Source organism: Tamandua tetradactyla, chromosome 13 (genome assembly GCF_023851605.1).
Source record: "Tamandua tetradactyla isolate mTamTet1 chromosome 13, mTamTet1.pri, whole genome shotgun sequence".
In the NCBI taxonomy this organism is placed as follows: domain Eukaryota; kingdom Metazoa; phylum Chordata; class Mammalia; order Pilosa; family Myrmecophagidae; genus Tamandua; species Tamandua tetradactyla.
The window spans coordinates 63,740,371-63,760,460 of NC_135339.1; the positions used below are offsets into that span (position 1 = coordinate 63,740,371).

The 20,090-nt window shown below is 40.8% G+C and overlaps 1 protein-coding gene across 6 annotated transcripts in view; it reads right to left on the reverse strand.

The window, feature by feature from the left end:
* ARMH3 (armadillo like helical domain containing 3) overlaps positions 1-20,090 on the reverse strand; it is a 365,667-nt gene that overhangs the window by 217,799 nt on the left and 127,778 nt on the right. For all 6 annotated transcript variants that reach the window (XR_013161708.1, XM_077125817.1, XM_077125814.1 and 3 more), the window contains 4 exons: positions 19,809-19,855; positions 19,224-19,299; positions 15,035-15,128; positions 11,681-11,782 (listed from right to left, as the gene is read on the reverse strand). Coding sequence is in view for 5 of the 6 variants with exons in the window: in XM_077125817.1 (XP_076981932.1) it covers positions 11,681-11,782; positions 15,035-15,128; positions 19,224-19,299; positions 19,809-19,855 (319 nt within the window). In the remaining variant the exon portion in view is untranslated. The remainder of the gene's footprint in view (positions 1-11,680; positions 11,783-15,034; positions 15,129-19,223; positions 19,300-19,808; positions 19,856-20,090) is intronic.

The following is a 20,090-nucleotide window of genomic DNA, read 5'->3' on the forward strand; positions in this document are numbered from 1 at the left end:
CTTGGCCAAGTTGACACCTGTCCCTAACCATAACAGTCCACCCCTTGTCAACTTGGCACCTATATATATATATATCACCTTAGACCATACTTAATTTCCAAATGAAAACAAGCACACATTTTTTCTTTTACCTGACAATACTCAACTGTCCTGCATATAACTGGAAACACATTAAATCTCTCCAGAATAGGGTGCAAATCCTTGGGCAACATTCATTCTTAAACTTGATATCTTACAACTTAAATAGTATAACACAAACAAAACAGCATTACAGTCCTCGTTTCTGTAACTGATCACGTGGTCGAAGTTCATATTTATCACTACCTTCTTCCACTACCCATTCCATGTTCCCTTTCCCCTCAGCAAGCACTTCAGCTGGCCGTGGTTCTTTGCCTGGTGGGGTGACCCAAACTTTCATTCCTGAAGTCTCAGAGTCATTAGTGGTCCTGCCTGGATTGTGTTGTTGCAGTTTTCCATTGATTTTAATCACAGGGCATGGTAGTACTAATAGACGCCCCAGGGGATCTCCTATATTCCAAGAAAACTCTTCTTTACCTCCATTATGTAGTTGCAGTCCTACTTCCTTCTGATAGTCAGGGTCAATTACCCCAGACAATAATGTAATCCCCTTCTTGGTGTGTTGATCCAGAGGCATAAGTAGCCCAAAGTGGCCAGGTGGCAATCTTAACTTCCAGTTCAGTGGTATCACTGTTGTTTCTCCTGGAGAAAGCACACCCCGTTTTGGAACTAAAACCTGTAGACCAGCAGAACTCAGGGTAGCAGGGACAGGAAGCAAAAATTTTCCTAGTGGATCACTAGGAGTAATAGTGAGTGGCACCATACCCATTTCCACCCCTTGGTTCCTGGACCCATGGATCCTGGCTATGGGAGAAACAGCACCATACAGTGGACGCTGATTCAGAGCATACACAGCTTCCTGGAGAACATTACCCCAGCCTTTCAAGTTTTTGCCACCTAGTTGGCACCGTAATTGAGTTTTCAAAAGGCCATTCCACCGTTCTATCAATTCAGCTGCTTCTGGATGATGGGGAACATGGTAAGACCAGAGAATTCCATGAGCATGTGCCCATTCCCGCACTTCATTTGCTGTGAAGTGTGTTCCTTGATCTGAAGCAATGCTATGTGGAATACCATGGCGATGGATAAGGCATTCTGTAAGCCCACGGATAGTAGTTTTGGCAGAAGCATTGCGTGCAGGGAAAGCAAACCCATATCCAGAGTATGTGTCTATTCCAGTTAGAACAAATCGCTGCCCCTTCCATGAAGGGAGTGGTCCAATGTAATCAACCTGCCACCATGTAGCTGGCTGGTCACCTCGGGGAATGGTGCCATATCAGGGGCTGAGTGTGGGTCTCTGCTGCTGGCAGATTGGGCACTCAGCAGTGGCTGTAGCCAGGTCAGCCTTGGTGAGTGGAAGTCCATGCTGCTGAGCCCATGCATAACCTCCATCCCTACCACCATGACCACTTTGTTCATGAGCCCATTTGGGCAATAACAGGAGTTGCTGGGGAAACAGGCTGACTGGTATCCATAGAACGGGTCATCTTATCCACTTGATTATTAAAATCTTCCTCTGCTGAAGTCACCCTCTGGTGTGCATTCACATGGGACACAAATATCTTCATGTTTTTAGCCCACTCAGAAAGGTCTATCCACATACTTCTTCCGCAGACCTCTTTGTCACCAATTTTCCAATTATGGTCTTTCCAAGTCCCTGACCATCCAGCCAAACCATTAGCAACAGCCCATGAGTCAGTATACAAATGCACCTCTGGCCAGTTTTCCTTCCAAGCAAAATGAACAACCAGGTGCACTGCTCGAAGTTCTGCCCACTGGGAGGATTTCCCCTCACCACTGTCCTTTAAAGACACCCCAGAAAGGGGTTGTAATGCTGCAGCTGTCCACTTTCGGGTGGTACCTGCATATCGTGCTGAACCATCTGTAAACCAGGCCCGAGTTTTCTCTTCCTCAGTCAATTCACTGTAAGGAACTCCCCAAGAGGCCACAGCTCTGGTCTGGGAAAGAGAAGGTAATGTGGCAGCAGGAGTGGAAACCATGGGCATCTGTGCCACTTCTTCATGTAACTTACTTGTGCCTTCAGGACCTGCTCTGGCTCTATCTCGTATATACCATTTCCACTTTACAATAGAGTGCTGCTGTGCACGCCCAACTTTATGGCTTGGTGGGTCAGACAACACCCAACTCATGATAGGCAACTCAGGTCTCATGGTAACTTGGTGGCCCATGGTTAAGCGTTCAGTCTCTACTAAGGCCCAGTAGCAGGCCAAAAGCTGTTTCTCAAAAGGAGAGTAGTTATCTGCAGCAGATGGTAAGGCTTTGCTCCAAAATCCTAAGGGTCTGCGTTGTGAGTCTCCTACTGGGGCCTGCCAAAGGCTCCAGACAGCATCTCTATTTGCCACTGACACTTCCAGCACCATTGGATCTGCTGGATCATATGGCCCAAGTGGCAGAGCAGCTTGCACAGCAGCCTGGACCTGTCGCAGAGCCTCCTCTTGTTCAGGTCCCCACTCAAAATTAGCAGCTTTTCTGGTCACTCGATAAATGGGCCGGAGTAGCACACCCAAATGAGGAATATGTTGTCGCCAAAATCCAAAAAGACCAACTAGGCGTTGTGCCTCTTTTTTGGTTGTGGGAGGGGCCAGATGCAGCAATTTATCCTTCACCTTAGAAGGGATATCTCGACAAGCCCCACACCACTGGACACCTAGAAATTTTACTGAGGTGGAAGGCCCCTGTATTTTTGTTGGATTTATCTCCCATCCTCTGACACGCAAATGCCTTACCAGTAAATCTAGAGTAGTTGCTACTTCTTGTTCACTAGGTCCAATCAACATGATATCATCAATATAATGGACCAGTGTGATGTCTTGTGGGAGGCAGAAATGATCAAGGTCTCTGCGAACAAGATTATGACATAGGGCTGGAGAGTTGATATACCCCTGAGGTAGGACAGTGAAAGTATATTGCTGACCTTGCCAGCTGAAAGCAAACTGTTTCTGGTGGTCCTTACTAATAGCTATTGAGAAAAAAGCATTTGCCAGATCAATAGCTGCATACCAGGTACCAGGGGATGTATTGATTTGCTCAAGCAATGATACTACATCTGGAACAGCAGCTGCAATTGGAGTTACCACCTGGTTGAGTTTACGATAATCCACTGTCATTCTCCAAGACCCATCTGTTTTCTGCACAGGCCAAATAGGAGAGTTGAATGGGGATGTGGTGGGAATCACCACCCGTGCATCTTTCAAGTCCTTAAGAGTGGCAGTAATCTCTGCAATCCCTCCAGGAATACGGTATTGCTTTTGATTTACTATTTTGCTTGGTAGGGGCAGTTCTAGTGGCTTTCACTTGGCCTTTCCCACCATAATAGCCCTCACTGCACTAGTTAGAGACAACGTGGGGATTCTGCCACTTGCTCAGTATGTCTATGCCAATTATACATTCTGGAACTGGGGAAATAACTACAGGATGGGTCCGGGGGCCCACTGGACCCACTGTGAGACGGACCTGAGCTAAAACCCCATTGATCACCTGGCCTCCATAAGCCCCCACTCTGACTGGTGGTCCAGAGTGACGTTTTGGGTCCCCTGGAATTAATGTCACTTCTGAACCAGTGTCTAATAATCCCCGAAATATCTGATCATTTCCTTTTCCCCAATGCACAGTTACCCTGGTAAAAGGCCGTCGGTCTCCTTGAGGAAGACTTAGAGGAAGGTCAACAGTATAAATTTGTGGCAGTGTAACAGGTTTCTTCCCCATAGGGACCTGGCCTCCCCTTCATTCAAGGGGCTCAGGGTCTGTAAACTGTTTCAAGTCTGGAAATTGATTAAGGGGCCGTGATTCTGTGTTTTTGTAATTCAGGTTAGACTTCTGTTCCCTTGACCTAGAACTCTTTTGTTTATACAGCGCCAACAAGAATTTAGTAGACTGCCCTTCTATTGTATTTCTAGGCACCCCATGATTTACTAGCCAATGCCACAAATCTCTGCGTGTCATATAATTTTGATGCCTCCTTTGAGTTTGTTGTCTATTATAATACCCGCGTCTACCCTGTCTTTGGTGATTAAGTGCTGCCACCTGGCTTCTGCCAACTCGGGATCCTGTCATCCCCATTGTGTTTAAGGATTCCAGCTCAGTGACAGCAGTTCCTACAGTAATATCTGACCTACAGAGAAGTGCAACCACAGAGCTCTTGAGGGATGATGATGCTAGTCTCACAAACTTATTTCTCACTGTTCTGGTAAAAGGTGCATCTTCTGGACATTCCTGGGGTGTAAGAGCAGGCTTTGCATGATAAATCCACTCTAACATCCCAATCTCTCTAAGCCTCTGGATCCCCTCATCTACATTATACCAGGGCAGTTCTGGCATTTCAACCTTAGGTAATGTTGGCCACCTTTTGATCCATGTTTCAACCAACCACCCAAACAAGCTGTTAACACCTTTTCTAACTGCTCTAGCTATAACACTGAATGCAGAATCTCTGCTTAGTGGGCCCATATCAATAAATTCAGCCTGATCCAGCCTTATATTCCTCCCACCATTATCCCACACTCTTAAAATCCATTGCCACACATATTCCCCTGATTTCTGTCTATATAAATTGGAAAACTCACACAGTTCTTTTGGAGTATAACGTACCTCCTCATGTGTGATACTTTGTACCTCACCTTTAGGGGCCTGTTGGGACTTTAGTCTAGTTATAGGTCTAGAAGAAATGAGGGGTGGTGGGGGTGGGTCATGAAAAGAATTAGAAATATCTTCCAAGCCATTTGCTTCAGGGCTTTCATTTGCAGTTTCATCTGGTGAAACAGGATTAATCACTCTAGGGCTAATCCCTTCAGGAGGAGGTTGGGTGGCCAATTCCTCAAGGCAGGCTGAAGGTGGGGCGGCTATGTCCTCAGGGCAGACTATTACAGGGTTATCTAAAGAAGGCTCAGCATGGTCTAGGGTTTCAACCTCACCCCCAACATCATTATCAATTCATATGTCACCATCCCATTTTTCAGGGTCCCACTCCTTTCCAATCAATGCCCTCACTTTAACGGCAGACACCATGCAAGACTGAGATTTCAGTTTACGTTGTAAAGTTGCTACTGTAACAATAAGATTCTGAGTCTGATTTTCAGAGATCTCAAGTCTACGGCTACAGGAAATAAAATTTTCCTTCAGGATACTCATAGAAACCTCTACATCTTTCAGACGGCACTTAAGCTTCTTGTTTGAAGCCTTAAGCCCATCCCTTTCACCCTTTAATGCAGACAGTGTATCTAACAACAACCAACCAATATCTCTATAACTCTTATTTCTGCAAAACTCTGTAAAGGTGTCAAAAACATTATCCCCCAGAGTCTGGCTTCGTACAAGCAAAGCATTAGGAGAATCGAATGATGATATTTTGACTATCTTCTTTGCCAACTCAGTCCATGGATTGGGAGTGTCATTCTGATTATGGGAATCAGAGTCCTTAGTGTCTCTGAGCCCAGTCAGAGTAGAAAACCATTCATAAAAACCCATTTTTAAGATTCTGTTCCTTAAGAACCACTCCTGGTACCAAGATGTATTAGTTAGGGTTCTCTAGAGAAACAGAATCAACAGGGAACACTTGCAAATATAAAATTTATAAAAGTGTCTCACGTGACCGTAGGAATGCAGAGTCCAAAATCCACAGGGCAGGCTGCGAAGCCGATGACTCCAATGGATGGCCTGGATGAACTCCACAGGAGAGGCTCGCCAGCCAAAGCAGGAATGCAACCTGTCTCCTCTGAGTCCTCCTTAAAAGGCTTCCCATGATTGCATTTAGCATCACTAATTGCAGAAGACACTCCCCTTTGGCTGATTACAAATGGAATCAGCTGTGGATGTAGCTAACGTGATCATGACCTAATCCTATGAAATGTCCTCATTGCAACAGACAGGCCAACGCTTGCCCAATCAGATGAACAGGTACCACAACTTGGCCAAGTTGACACCTATCCCTAACCATAACATGAGCATATCAAGAATTCAACTTGGGGAAGTTGAGGTTTCCCCCGTTCTCAACATTCCCCAAAGGGGACTTTGCAAATACTTTTCCACTCATTGATCAAATCATTCTGGGATTCATCAGGGCATCACCTGGACAAACCAACAAAATCTCATGTCCTATACAAAGTTGCATGTACTTAAGGTGTTCAATCAACTATCTATGTAAGTTATATTAGGAGATGCACTAGTCAGGGTATAGATTTGTACCAAAAACATTTTTTGCTTTAGTCTCACACATTAGTTGAAATTTTAAAATATTAAGTACCATCTATTTTCAGCACACTGCAGTAATGACATTCTTTTATTCTTCCTCATGCAAAAACATTTTTTAAATTTGTACATTTAGTCACTATCATTATACACTCTAGGCATTCCTAGATTACACCATCTCAATCTTTATCGTCTATCTTTCTTTGTGATTTCATTTATGCCCCAGCTCTCCTCCATTATTCTCATATGCAGCTTCATTTAGTGTTTTAACATAATTGTATTACAGTTAGGTAATACTGTGCTGTCCATTTCTGAGTTTTTATATTCAGTCCTATTGAACAATCTGTATCCCTTCAGCTCCAATTACCCAATATCTTACCCTATTTCTATTTCCTGATGGTCTCTGTTACCAAGGAAATATTCCAAGTTTATTCACTAACGTCAGTTCATATCATTGAGACCATACAGTAGTTGTCCTGTTGTTTCTGGCTAATCACACTCAGCATAATGTCCTTAAGGTCCATTCATGTTGTTATATACTTCATAACTTTATTCTGTCTTACAGCTGTATAATATTCCATCTTCTGTAAATGTCACAGTTTGTTTAGCCAACTGTCTGTTGATGGACATTTTGGCTGTTTCCATCTCTTGGTAATTGTTAATAATGCTGCTATAAACATTGGTGTGTAAATGTCCATTTTTGTCCTTGGCCTCGTGTCCTTTGAGTAGAGACAACATATAGATGGGTCCTGTTTTTTAATCCATTCTGCCAGACTATGTCTTTTGATTGGAGAGTTTAATCCATTAACATTCAGTGTTATTACTGCATGGGTAGTACTTTCTTCCACTATTTTGCCTTCTGGATTTTATATGTCACATCTAATTTTCCTTCTTTTTACCTTTACTCATAGTCTTCCTCTCTACACTCTTCTACACACCTCTCTCTTCTGTCTTCATATCTGTCTCTAGTGCTCCCTTTAGTATTTCTTGCAAAGCTGGTCTCTTGCTCACAAATTCTCTCACTGATTTTTTGTCTGAAAATGTTTTAATTTCTCCCTCATTTTTGAAGGACAATATTGCTGGATATAGAATTCTTGGTTGGCAGTTTTTCTCTTTTAATAATTTAAATATATTATCCCACTGTCTTCTCGCCTCCATGGTTTCTGCTGAGAGATCTGCGCATAGTCTTATTGGGCTTCCCTTGTACGTGATGGATTGCTTTTCTCTTGCTGCTTTCAAGATCCTCTCTTTCTCTTTGACCTCTGACATTCTGATTATTAAATGTCTTGGAGTATGTCTATTTGGATCTATTCTCTTTGGGGTGCGCTGCACTTCTTGGATCTGTAATTTTAAGTCTTTCATAAGAGTTGGGAAATTTTCAGTGATAACTTCCTCCATTAGTTTTTCTCCTCCTTTTCCCTTCCCTTCTCCTTCTGGGACACCCACAACATGTATATTCGTGCGCTTTATATTGTCTTTCAATTCCCTGAGTCCCTGCTCATATTTTTCCATTTTTTTCCCCATAGTTTCTGTTTCTTGTCGGATTTCAGATGTTCCATCCTCCAGTTCATAAATCCTATGTTGTCTCTCGAAATCTACCATTGTAGGTTTCCATTGTTTTTTTTATCTCTTCTACTGTGTCTTTCATTCCCATAAGTTCTGTGATTTGTTTTTTCAGACTTTCAGTTTCTTCTTTTTGTTCTTTCCTTGCCTTCTTTATATCCTCCCTCAATTCATTGATTTGGTTTTTGATGAGGTTTTCCATGTCTGTTCGTACATTCTGAATGAATTGTTTCAGCTCCTGTATGTCATTTGAATTACTGGTTTGTTCCTTTGACTGGGCCATATCTTCAATTTTCCTAGTGTGATTTGTTATTTTTTGCTGGCATCTAGGCATTTAATTACCTTAATTAGTTTATTCTGGAGATTGCTTTCACTTCTTTTATCTAGGGTTTTCTTACTGGGTGAATCTGTTATCTATCTGTTCTTTGACATTCCGTTCAGCTTTATCTGGACCTTTAGCTTAAGTTTTGATTAACAGAGGAGAATTTTTCAGTTCTTGTTTTCTTGTTTCTTGCCCTGCTTGTGTGGTGCCTTTCCCCCCACACACACACTTAGGAGGGTCTACTTAGGTATTATAGACCCCAGCCAGATTTTCCCAGACCAAACTGGCTTCCTATCAAGAGGAAAGAGTCACCTGCATCCGTTTTCCCTGAGGGTGAGACCCAGCAGGTTGAAAGACTTTCCTGTGAAGTCTCAGGACTCTGTCTTTCTTATCCTGCCCAGTATGTGGTGCTTGTCTGACTGCAGGTCCCACCAGCATAAGATGATGCGGTACCTTTAACGTTGGCAAACTCTCCCTGTTGGGGGCGTGGTGGAGACAGAGGAGAGGTTGTAGGCTGGTTTTAATGGCTTCAGATTACCAAGCCCTGGGGTCTGAATTCCTTGATGGAGGGATTCCACCTGGGTGGGGCTTCACCCCTCCCCTGGGGAAGGCACATGCTCCAGATAAGCCCCCAAAAGAGCTCACTCCTGCCTATGCCTGGGGCAGTTGCAGCCTGACAAGTCCTGCCGCTGTATCCAGAGGCAGTCAAGCCTTTGTAGATACACAGTCACAAAAACCTCTGTTTCCTTCTTTTTTTTCCCTCTTTTTCTGTCAGTCCTCTGCTTTGATAAGGTTCACCTAAGCTGGGGGCCTATTTTTAGTAGTCAGAATTTGTTAATTAGTTCCACAATTGGCATTTGATTGTGCCCAGTCCCTGCTGCTGGTAAAGTCCTTTCCTTTCCCCTCTGGGAAGCGGCCTGTGGGGGAGGGGCGCTGGCCGCTGTAGCTTTGGGAACTCATGGTTCTGGGGGTTGCTCGCAGCAGGTCCAGCTGGTCCAGACTGGGATATGCTGTGTGTCTGGTCACTGACGTGGCCCAGGAGCTGTTCTATACTGTTTCTGGTTATTTAGTAGCTGTTCTGGAGGACGAACTAAAATGCACACATTGTTAAGTCGCCATCTTGACCCGGAAGTCCAAGCTGTGAACTCTTTTCAACATTTTCTTCCTTTCTACCAAAGGTAGTGATTTGAAAAATATTTACTTAGCACTTACTGTGGGGCAGGAATTGTGGTAGGCATTACAGATAAAGCACCAAACCAAACAAATATCCCTGGTCTTCCAGAACTTACATTCTAGTTATTAAAAAGGAAGAAGGCAACTGTGGTAGTCAGATTCAGTTGTCAACTTGGCCAGGTGATACCACCTAGTTCTGTTGCTCATTACATCTGCAGTCGGCTAGGAGGCCTGCCTGTCTGTTGCAATGAATAATGCTTGATTTAATTGTCTAGTGCTTAAATGAGAGACTCAACCTAGCACAGCCCAAGCAGCTCAGCATACCTCATCTCAGCACTTGCAGCTCAGCCCAGGCCTTTGGAGATGCAGAAAGAAATCACCCCAGGGAAAGCTGTTGGAACCCAGAGGCCTGGAGAGAAGGCCAGCAGAGATCACCCTGTGCCTTCCCACGTAAGAAAGAACCTCAGTTGAAAGTTAGCTGTCTTTCCTCTGAAGAACTAACAAAATAAATCTCCTTTTATTAAAATCCAATCCATCTCTGGTGTGTTGCATTCCGGCAGCTAGCAAACTGGAACAGCAACTTCAATAGGAAAGCTCTAAGCCTACACACAAATGATCAAGAAAGAGCTATTCCATCACTGCCAATTACCAGAACTATCAAAGCATATTTACTTTCCAGGGACTTTGTGGGTGATAAGAAGAGGGCCATGCCAACATATCCAAAATGGACAAATGACTCATGATGCTTCAAATTAGCTTGATAGGGCCCAGACTGAAGTCCATGCCAGAGAGATCTATTAACAAAGTACAGTGCTGTAAAAGTTAGCCAGTAGCACTCAACATGACATTAACCTCCATTTCCACAATGACAGAATCTATCAACTAAAATCTGACAATTAGAAGGCATGATGAGTGCTGTAGTCCAGAAATACATTCACCTCTCCTTAAGCAGTGCAAATAGAGGAATGATGATAACCCCTATCCAACATTTTCTATCTCTTCAATTAGAACCCACAGGCAGCCAGAAGAACCAAAATACTCAAGGTATTACTCTCTTCTTGTGGAAAGTAAGCTGGAAAAATCAATGATATTTTAAAAGTTCTGCCTCTGTGGTAGATCTGGGGGTTTTTTTGTTCTTGTTGTTATTGTTATCTGGGAATCTGAAGTTTGTCTATGGAGCTGAATTTAAGAATCCAAACTTAAGCTGTTGAGTAGAGAGAACAGCTAGCTCCTAAACAGGATTTGAATTCTTCTTCAAAGGGGCTTATGAAGTTACAATATACTTGAAATTAAGAGTGATTAGCTCTGGGAAGCTAACTGCAAAAGATATTCACTTTCTAAGTTAACCACTACTGGAATGTTTCAGTCTTTAACAAGTACTATGTTTTTAATGTTAGGCAATACATGCTAAAAGTACTTAGATGTGAAGTAGAGTATGTCTACATCATTAAAATGAATTAGCCAAAACAACAACAACAAGAACAACACACAGAAAGAAATACACAGCAAAATGTTAGCGGGTATATGGGAGAGCTCTGTATTTATTATTCTTCCAACTTCCCTGTATACTGGATTTTCTTTTTCACTCAAAAAAAACTGGAGGAAAAAAATGCTAGCTCAGTGTCACCAGGGAATAAAATTCTTATTTCCAGGGAATCTTAAAACAGGGATATGCACTAAACAGAATCTGCTGGATCTCCTCTCAATCCTTCTCCTTCCCTAGCCCAACTATTCCATTGCCCTATCACCAATTAAAAGACCATAGAAAAATCATAGGCAGAAGAAGAATACAAAACCAGGTAGAAAAAAACCTCAAACTTGGCCAAAACCAATCTCTTCCTCTTTCACTCGGCATTTTTTGGGATGGGTATTGACACTTGTATTTTAAGTGTTAAGGAACATAGCCCCTTTGAATCTCACTTCTCCCTATACTGTACTCTGTGCAAGTCTTCTACTTCTCACCACAAGCTGATACTTTCAATTCTTGTCCTCAAAAGGGAATTCCCTGAAGCGTGCTAATTCCCCCATTTCACTTCCCACACGTAAGAGTTTGCATTTACTTACCCAGCTCTGCTAAGACTTGCTAGTTTTTATACAGAACAGTTTTTTTCCTATTCTATTTTTGAGTACTCCCCTCCTCCAAGATTTTCCCAACATCCTAACTGCCATCTGGCAGTGAGAGATCACTATTTTCCAGCAATCAATATCATCACCCTACACAGAAGCCCCCAATAGTTCATCTTGTCAAAGCTTCAAAGTATTAATGCTACTCTCTGAGTGCAGCTAAGCAGCTGCTGCCACACCTCCTGTTTGATGAGCCCCCAAAGTGGCATGCCTTACCTTTGGTGTCTTGCATGACAATCGAGCTATACTTTAAAAAGGTTATCAGTAGGTTACTGGTCTGTACATCTGCATCCAGTGGGAGTTCCACAGAACTTATAACTGGAACAGAACAGATGAAATTCACTTAGCCTGTAACATATTCCATCTAACTTCTGCTACCCACATAGCCATTTTGCCAGCAAGCAAGAAAATTTCTAAATATGCTTTTTCCACAATGGAGGAAGAATCAAGTACCTATCATAAAACTGTTATCTCCTCCTTCTAGGCCTCTAGAGACCTTCTTACTACCAAGATTAAGCCCAATGATCTTCTCTCCTACCTAGGAGAGTCAGTCTCCAGGAACAGAGCTTTTCTCCTAACATCCTAGGAAGGATATACTGATGCCACTTCCAACTCCTAGTAACCCAGAAGCATTCAGGGCTCTTCTTAAAGGCACTTCCATTTGCACTTAGGGGAAAGATCTGTACTGACTATAAATGCTTTAAGAGGTTTTCAGGTTAAAATAAATGGAGATTACTTCCCAATAAGGGGAAATGCTCAATTTGAGAAAAAACCTTTAGATCAGAAGTATCCAAGATAGGGGTAAAAACTTAAGGTAGAACTACATTCAAATTCTACTTCTTTATACCCTCTCCTAAAAGGGGACCTGGAAAGGAATATCAGAAAGAAAATAAGTGGCCATTACTGACTGGGACAGCCAAAAGAACCCCCAGGCCCACATCCCACCTCTGAGCCACAGCTCCAATGAATGAGGAACCAGACCAAGGCTGACACATAGAAGAACACAGTCTTAACGTAAACTTTTCAAGATTCTAAGGCTTTAAATAAGACTTAGAATTTTGTTAAGTGCTTTTACACCGTCTAAAACATAATATATAAGCAAAAGAAGGTTCATGTTAACTCGGATAAGTAAGAAAATCTATAAGCTTTCTGCTGTATTTTCACCAAAAATAAAATATTCAGCTGAGTTTGGGATATTACTCATAATATGTATTCATAACCATAAAGGATCCCTTTGAAGTTGTTATGATATATGCAGTGAATGTTTATTAACAATGGGAAAAATTTGCATATTATAGACAGATAATACACAGCAAGCACAGCAAAAAGCTATGTGAGAAGAAATTAGCATGCCCAATCCTTGGCTGTTTTCCCACAGTTCGGCCCCCAAGAACTAATAAAAGGCAAATATATTTTTTGTTGAAATATTAAAAGGTTTTAATTCATGGGATGGATTAATGACCCAAAACTGTCATTTCAAACCACAAGCCTATTCTGTAGTGCAGAGCCCATAATCATTCCACTGTCCAATCCAAAGAGGCATCCAACTGGTAAGTGGAACTTTTCCCCCGTCTTATATGCAGGAGTAACTAGAAAAATGTCTTATATAATATGTAGAGATATAGAAGTATATGTATTTTTAGTTTACCAGAAAATCTTCTCATGCCAAAGCTGAGTTGTCAAATGTCAAGTTTGAGCTAAGAACAAATGTTACAACTAAACTCTTGACTTTTAAAAATAATGACTCCAGTGACATACCTTTAGATATAACTGGACTACTGAGCACCACTATAATTAAAAACCAAAAATTAAAAACAAGGTTATAATACCTAGAATCCTACAGAAAGGACATGAATTAGGAGAGGGGAAAAATAATAAAACAGGGCAGAAACAGAATAAAATCCATCACAAATTAAAGTCTTCTTCCTAAGGAAGAGGAATTCCTTGATCTTTGGCTTCAAAATTCTTCCCAGCAGCCTTTGTCAAGGGAAACATTCATTTGAAAATGGGCTGACCCTATCTTTCCACTAGAAAAAATAAAAGCTCGCTGTTTGTAGGTAAGTAAGCACAAACTCTGCTATTGCATAATCAAGTGTGTAGGTGGAAGTGTTCACAATGAACAGTTTGAAAGGCAGTTTTCTGAAGCATCCAAACCCCAACATCACGTGGAACTTGTATGTGTGTGTGTGTGTGTGCGTGTGTGTCTGTGGCTTTTAATATCCATGGTAACCAGGCAGGCTTCATCCTTAAAGAGAAAGAACAGCCTTTTCATTGGATTATTCAGCAACCTGAATTAGCAGAGACAAGTATGCAATCCTCACAACTTGATCCTTCTCATTAAGATATTTTGGGATTTGGTTTTCAATTCTAAATAGATCCAATTTGCTACCATAGATATGAATATCAATGGCACCTCTCTGCCATGCCTCTGTGATAATATGGCTGAGGTGCTACTGTCAGGTGCTATATGAAAATTTAAAAAGAGAGAAAGGGGTGCAAGGTGGTTCAGTGGTAGAATGCTTGCCTTTCATGCAGGAGACCTGCGTTCGATTCCTGCACCATGCAACCCCACCCCACCCCACATAAAAAAGAGAGAAAGCAGAAAAAAGGAGGTCATTGCACATATAGACAGTAAGAAGGCACAAAAAAAGAACCACAGATTTCCATCCCTTCTTTACCTAAAATGAGGTTAAGATTTAAGTATTTAAGTAATACAACATCAAGTATCAATGTTAATTACTTTTAGGTTAAGGTATTTCCATCAAACACACTAGCTTACAAGAGAACCATCACAGGTGACACAAATTTTATAGGCAAAATTCATAATTTTTCTTATTTTACCTTAAGTTTCAGTCATGAGATTTATAAAAGAAAAATGTTTCTTTATTGTTTTTAGAGGGAAGAGTTTTAAATAATCATCAAACTCCTAATTAAAATACATCTCAAAGCCTGTCATTTCCAACTGGGAGTAGCTACCAGACATGTAACAGTGAGTGAATCCAAGTTTCATTTATTCGACAAATATTTACTAAGCAATTACCATACCAGGCACTGTGCTAGGCATATAGCAGTGAATAAAGTAAGACATGGTCCCTGCCCTGATTCATGTCTCAGTTCTTAGTCTTATCTCTAACTAAACTTAGGCAAACTGCTTCCTTTTCCTTCAATTCCTTCATTTATAAGCTGTTAATATGAGATAACATATCTATTTTACATTTCAGTGCTTTAAAGTTCCCAAGTTACACATTACATAAAATAGCTCATCTGAGCCTCCCAAGTACCTGGAGTGCTTGGCAAGTGAAGAATTACTCACTTTTAAGGTCCCTTTCAGATCTAGTACTCCATGGTTCTATGACACTTTCTGAGGAGGACAAGCTAGAGTTATATAGCTTTCTTAGAGAGAAAAGCACACATCTTTTCCAAAGTTTTCTTAAGAGCATCTGGAGTCCTGAAGAACAGTACTTCAAATTTCTTAACTGAACGAACTGGTTTTTTTTTCAACACAACTATGTTTACCCTGCAAAGCCCAAGCTCATATTAATCAATAAAACAAAAGAGGTGCTGGCTCACCATCAGAAGAGGGCGGTGTAGTCCCAAGTGGTGTGGCTGGGGTTGCTGGAGCAGGACTGACAGGGGTCGTCACCAAACCCATTTCTGGATGATTCTAAAAGGGCAAAAAGAAGGGTAAGAAAAATAAAATCCAGTTCTCCCTTAGTATCCTTTGCTAAACATCCTTAAATTTCTAATCTTATAATTAGGCAAAAAGCTCAATGAGGAGGGACTGTTGCTGCATTTAGTCCCCATGAGTACCTGATTACTTGCCAAATTGTTGTTACTTGCCAAACTCCAATAAAAAGCTCTGTGGACTGGTTTACTTTAAGCAACTATGTTGCCATTATATAAGTTTTTCTGCAGAACCAGAGACATAAAATACAAGGGTAAACAAATATACAAGATCATTCTACAAATATACAAGATGATTCTACAAGGACACTGGCACTCCTACTTGGACATGGAAAGGGACTGCTCTCAGCAGATAAACTTAAAACACATATATCTACAAGCTGCTGTGCTGATCACATAGTTGGCTAACCAATGTAGGTGAGCGACGAGGATACCAGGAGCTATAAAAAGAGTTATACAGATGGTAGCCTTCCTATTTCAAAACAAACAAGAGTGTATGGAGGAAGGAGACAGGGACAGAGTGTAGACACCCATGGGTATCAAAATAGATGACTTCCATCTCTGACCTTCTGTAGCCATCCCTGCCACGTGAGCTACTGAGAATTAAGCTGAGTGGCAACTACTTCTATTTCCCAACAACATCACTGGCCTTTTACCATCTTTATCCCTTCTTTTAAAATCACTTATAGAATTCAGAGAGTGGACAAGGAACATAGTGAAAACAGTGGGAAAAGTTTCTTATGTTATCAGTCATGAAAACTGTTGTATCCTCCTAAGCAGACCCCAAACACCCACTTTTTTTTTTAACATTTTTATTGTGGAATATAAACTATATATACAAAAAAGCAATAAAGTTGAAAGTACATTTTAACAAGTAGTTATGGATCAGATTTCAATGTTTGGTATGGATTACAATTCCACAATTTCAGGTTGTTCCTTCTAGCTGCTCCAAGACACTGGAGACTAAAAGAAATATCAATACAATTCAGCAGTCATACTCATTTGTTACGTCCCATAGTCTCTGTAATAACACTTCTCTTTGATTCTCATTCCAATCTTTAGGGATATTTGGGCTATGCCCACTCTAACTTCTTCATGTTGAAAATGGTTGTCAACAGTAAGGGATGAATTTAGCTGATGTTCTTGGAGAGCTGGCCCCTCTGGGTTTCAGGGCTTATCTGGTCCTAGGAACCATCTGGAGGTTCTAGGTTTCCAGAAAGTAAGCTTAGTTCAGGAAACTTTTGTAGAATCTCAGATAGAGCTAGATGATCTTTAGGGTATTTGGTTGGGGGTTGGCAAACACGGCAATTAGTAATATCTAGCTGAAGCTTGCATAAGAGTAGCCTCCAGAATAGCTTCTTGACTCTATTTGAAATCTCTTAGCCACTGATACCTTATTTTGTTACATTTCTTTTCCCCCTTTTGGACAGGGAGGCACTGTTGATCCCACAGTGCCAGGGCCAGGCTCAACCCTGGGAGTCATACCCCACATTGTCAGGGAAAATTTCACCCCTGAATGTCATATCTCATGTAAAAGGAAGGGTAGGGCGGGCCGCGGTGGCTCAGCGGGCAAAGTGCTTGCCTGCTATGCCGGAGGACCTCGGTTCGATTCCCGGCCCCACCCCATGTAACAAAAACGGAGAAACAGAATACAATAAAACAAGAAAATGTTTAAAAATGTTTCCCTTTCCTCCTTCCTTCCTTCCTTCTATCCTTCCTTCCTTCTCTCTGTCTTTCCTTTAAAAAAAAAAAAAAAAAAAAAAAAAAAAAAAGGAAGGGTAATGATCTTCCTTGCAGGCCAGGGCTTAGAGAGAGGCCAGCAAAAGAGGTTTTCTAGAAGTAACTCTCAGGCATAACTACAGGTAGGCTTAGCTTCTCTGATACAGAAATAAGTTTCATAAGAGCAAGCCTCAAGATCAAGGATTTGGTCAATTAATTTGGGAATCTCTAATGTTTGAGAAACTACCAGGGGTTCCCCAGGTGGGAAAGTTTAATAGTTCCATATTTTTTTCTCCCATCCCTCAAGGGATGTTGCCAATACTTTTTAATTATCTGCCCAATATACCTTGGGAAGTATCTGGGTATTGCATTAAGCTATACAGAATTAGAAGCCCTTGTTCCCATTCTGGGCCCCTTGTGTCTAGAAGGAGCTATCCAGGCAGGTTGATTTACATTGTGTGTTACAGAAAATTTACATTTAGGACAAAATAAATCTCTGTCTTTGGTCTCATTCAGTAGGTGAAGCTCTATAATACAGATAGTATCATCCTTTGCCCTGTATTCTGATTTACCTTAGTCCCAATCAGATCAACTTTTTTCTTTTCTCTGATTGACATCTGATCTCTTTTTTAGTTTCATTAACAGTTGTTGTATGTAGCAATGCTGACTTTCAGAGCTGCAGAACTCCAACTCTGAGTCTTAGATGTCACACAGGTACTCACAGTTCCAGGGAAATACCAGATTATACATGTATAGCACAGCATTTCAGAATCTAGAAATTAACACTAAAAGCTCAGGAATAAATGTGACTGCTATAAGAGTTTATACTAGGCCTCAATTTCCTATAAACATTTCCTAAAAGAGGCCATATACTATATTCTTTTGTTTCTAGCTTATTTTGCACAACATAATATCCCCAAAGTTCAATCACTTTGCTGTATGCCCTCATGATTTTGCTCCTTTCTGTAGCTGCACAATATTCCACCATATGTATACATCACAGTTTGCCTTTCTGCTTCTCAGTCATTATACTCTTCCATGGACCCTCCATTCATTGGGCGTTATGGATAATGTCCAAAATAAACAATCCATGTCTCACAGTATCCTCACTTAGTTGTACAATTATCAATATCAATTTCAGACTATTTTCATTGTTTCAAAGAGAAAAATAACAGATAAACAGACCCTCACCAAAGACCAAATCTGAACCTCCCCTTAACTCTTGTCCTCTCCACCCCTAATTATTTACCCCTGATATTGCTGTGGTACTGTTGATGTCCTCCAGTTAACTACAGACCACAGCATGCGATAGTAGTTTTCTCCCTATAACTCTCAATTACTGACTTGTACAAGATTCATACCTTTGAAGTAGTTCATGCAAGAACTGATTTATATTTGTAGAGTTAATCAGTGGGATACCTGGCCCTATACAACCTCTTTCAGTCATATTCATCTTCAATATGGCAATATTACTAATACAACCCACTAACAAACTACCATCACTACTATTCATTTTCATACACTTAAGTTCAACCTCATTAGCTAACCATTCACCCATCTCTAGCTTCTGTGCATCTCTAGTTCCCCTATATTCTACATAGTAGTGAAATAATAGTATCTATCATTTTGTGTCTGATTTATTTCACTCAGCATTATGTCCTCAAGTTTTATCCATGCTGTCATATGCTTGAGATGTTCATTTCATCTTACTGCTTCATGATATTCTATCGTATGTATATACCACATTTTGTTTATTCTCTCATCTGTTGATGGGCACTTGGATTGTTTCTATCTTTTAGCAATTATGAATAGTGCCATTATGAACATCAGTGTGCAAATGTCTGTTCATGTCACTGCTTTCAATTCTTCTGGGTATATACTGGGTAGTGAGTGGTACTGCTGGGTCGTAGGGCAACTCGATAATTAGTTTTCTAAAGAAGAGTCAAATTATCTTCCACAGTCACTATACCATTATACATTCCCACCAGCAGTGAATACATGTTCCAATTTCTCCAAATCCTCTCCAACATCTGTTTTCCCACTTATAACATAAATTCACAGTGGTTTAGAAAACAGTAAGTCTGAGATAAAAATCCAAATGCACAGATACTACCAAGGGATTTCAGTGAGCAAAATGAAGTAATCTCAGTGCATTTGGATTAACAGAATCAATAAACTTGTCAAAACTATTTACTCTGCATGTTTTCAGACCCACTGCAGCATCAGATGGAAAGATAACTATTTTTAGATTAGCATGAAGTAAATGCTAAAGAGGCATAGCCAAATAGGCTTCCTGTGGAATGAATCTATATGAAATTCAGACAGAGTAAGGATTGGGGTTTTTAAGGCAACCAACCTGGGCTAACACTGTGATGAAGTTGCGATTTAAATGAACAGCTTCATAAAGTGCCAGAAGAATGGCCTCATTGGTTCTAAACAAGAGAATGAATTCAAGAGAGTAGAGTAGTTAAAACAGTATAATCATGAAAACAAGATTTCACCCCTGCTCCTCATTCTCAATCCTTTTGTATATCTAATGTTCCCTTTTACTTCCTTCTTAGACAATGTAAAGTAGGTACAGGTGAGGAGTAAAGGCTTTAACCTCAATTCCATAAGACCCATTTTTATTTACTTCATTCACTATCTCCCCTCTCAATTTTCAATCCCAATCCAGTTAAGTATTTAACTGGATCAGATACCCAGTCCTCTTTCATTTCATTCCAGAAATACGGGGAACAGTTTTTCAGCTTCTTGGGGCTCAATACACATGAAACCAAAGGGTCCATTATTGTTTAAAACCCAAGAAACATTGATAATCAACAAAACAGTTTGAATCTGTGAAGGATTAGCAAGAGGTAATGTTTCACGAGTGTGGGCTTACCAATACAGCTGGTAAGCCCACACTAAAATCAAGCTACAGCATAAGAATGCCAGTACTTACTGTACTGAGATTTTTTCATGGGCATCTGCTATGAACATGCTGCCCACCTGTGGAAGAAAACAGGAATTGCAGATTTATAGCAAGGAGATGTGGGAGAAGTCTGTGCTTATCAACCCTGTCTTATCAGTGAAAAAATAAACTGCTCCAGCCTGAGGAAACTGGAACTGTGGACACTAGTCTCACACACACCAAAACCTACTTCAAAGATATTAAAAGAATCTTAAGTAATAAGTATAATAAAAGAAAGGAGAACCCTACTAAATACTTAAATCTTCTACTTAA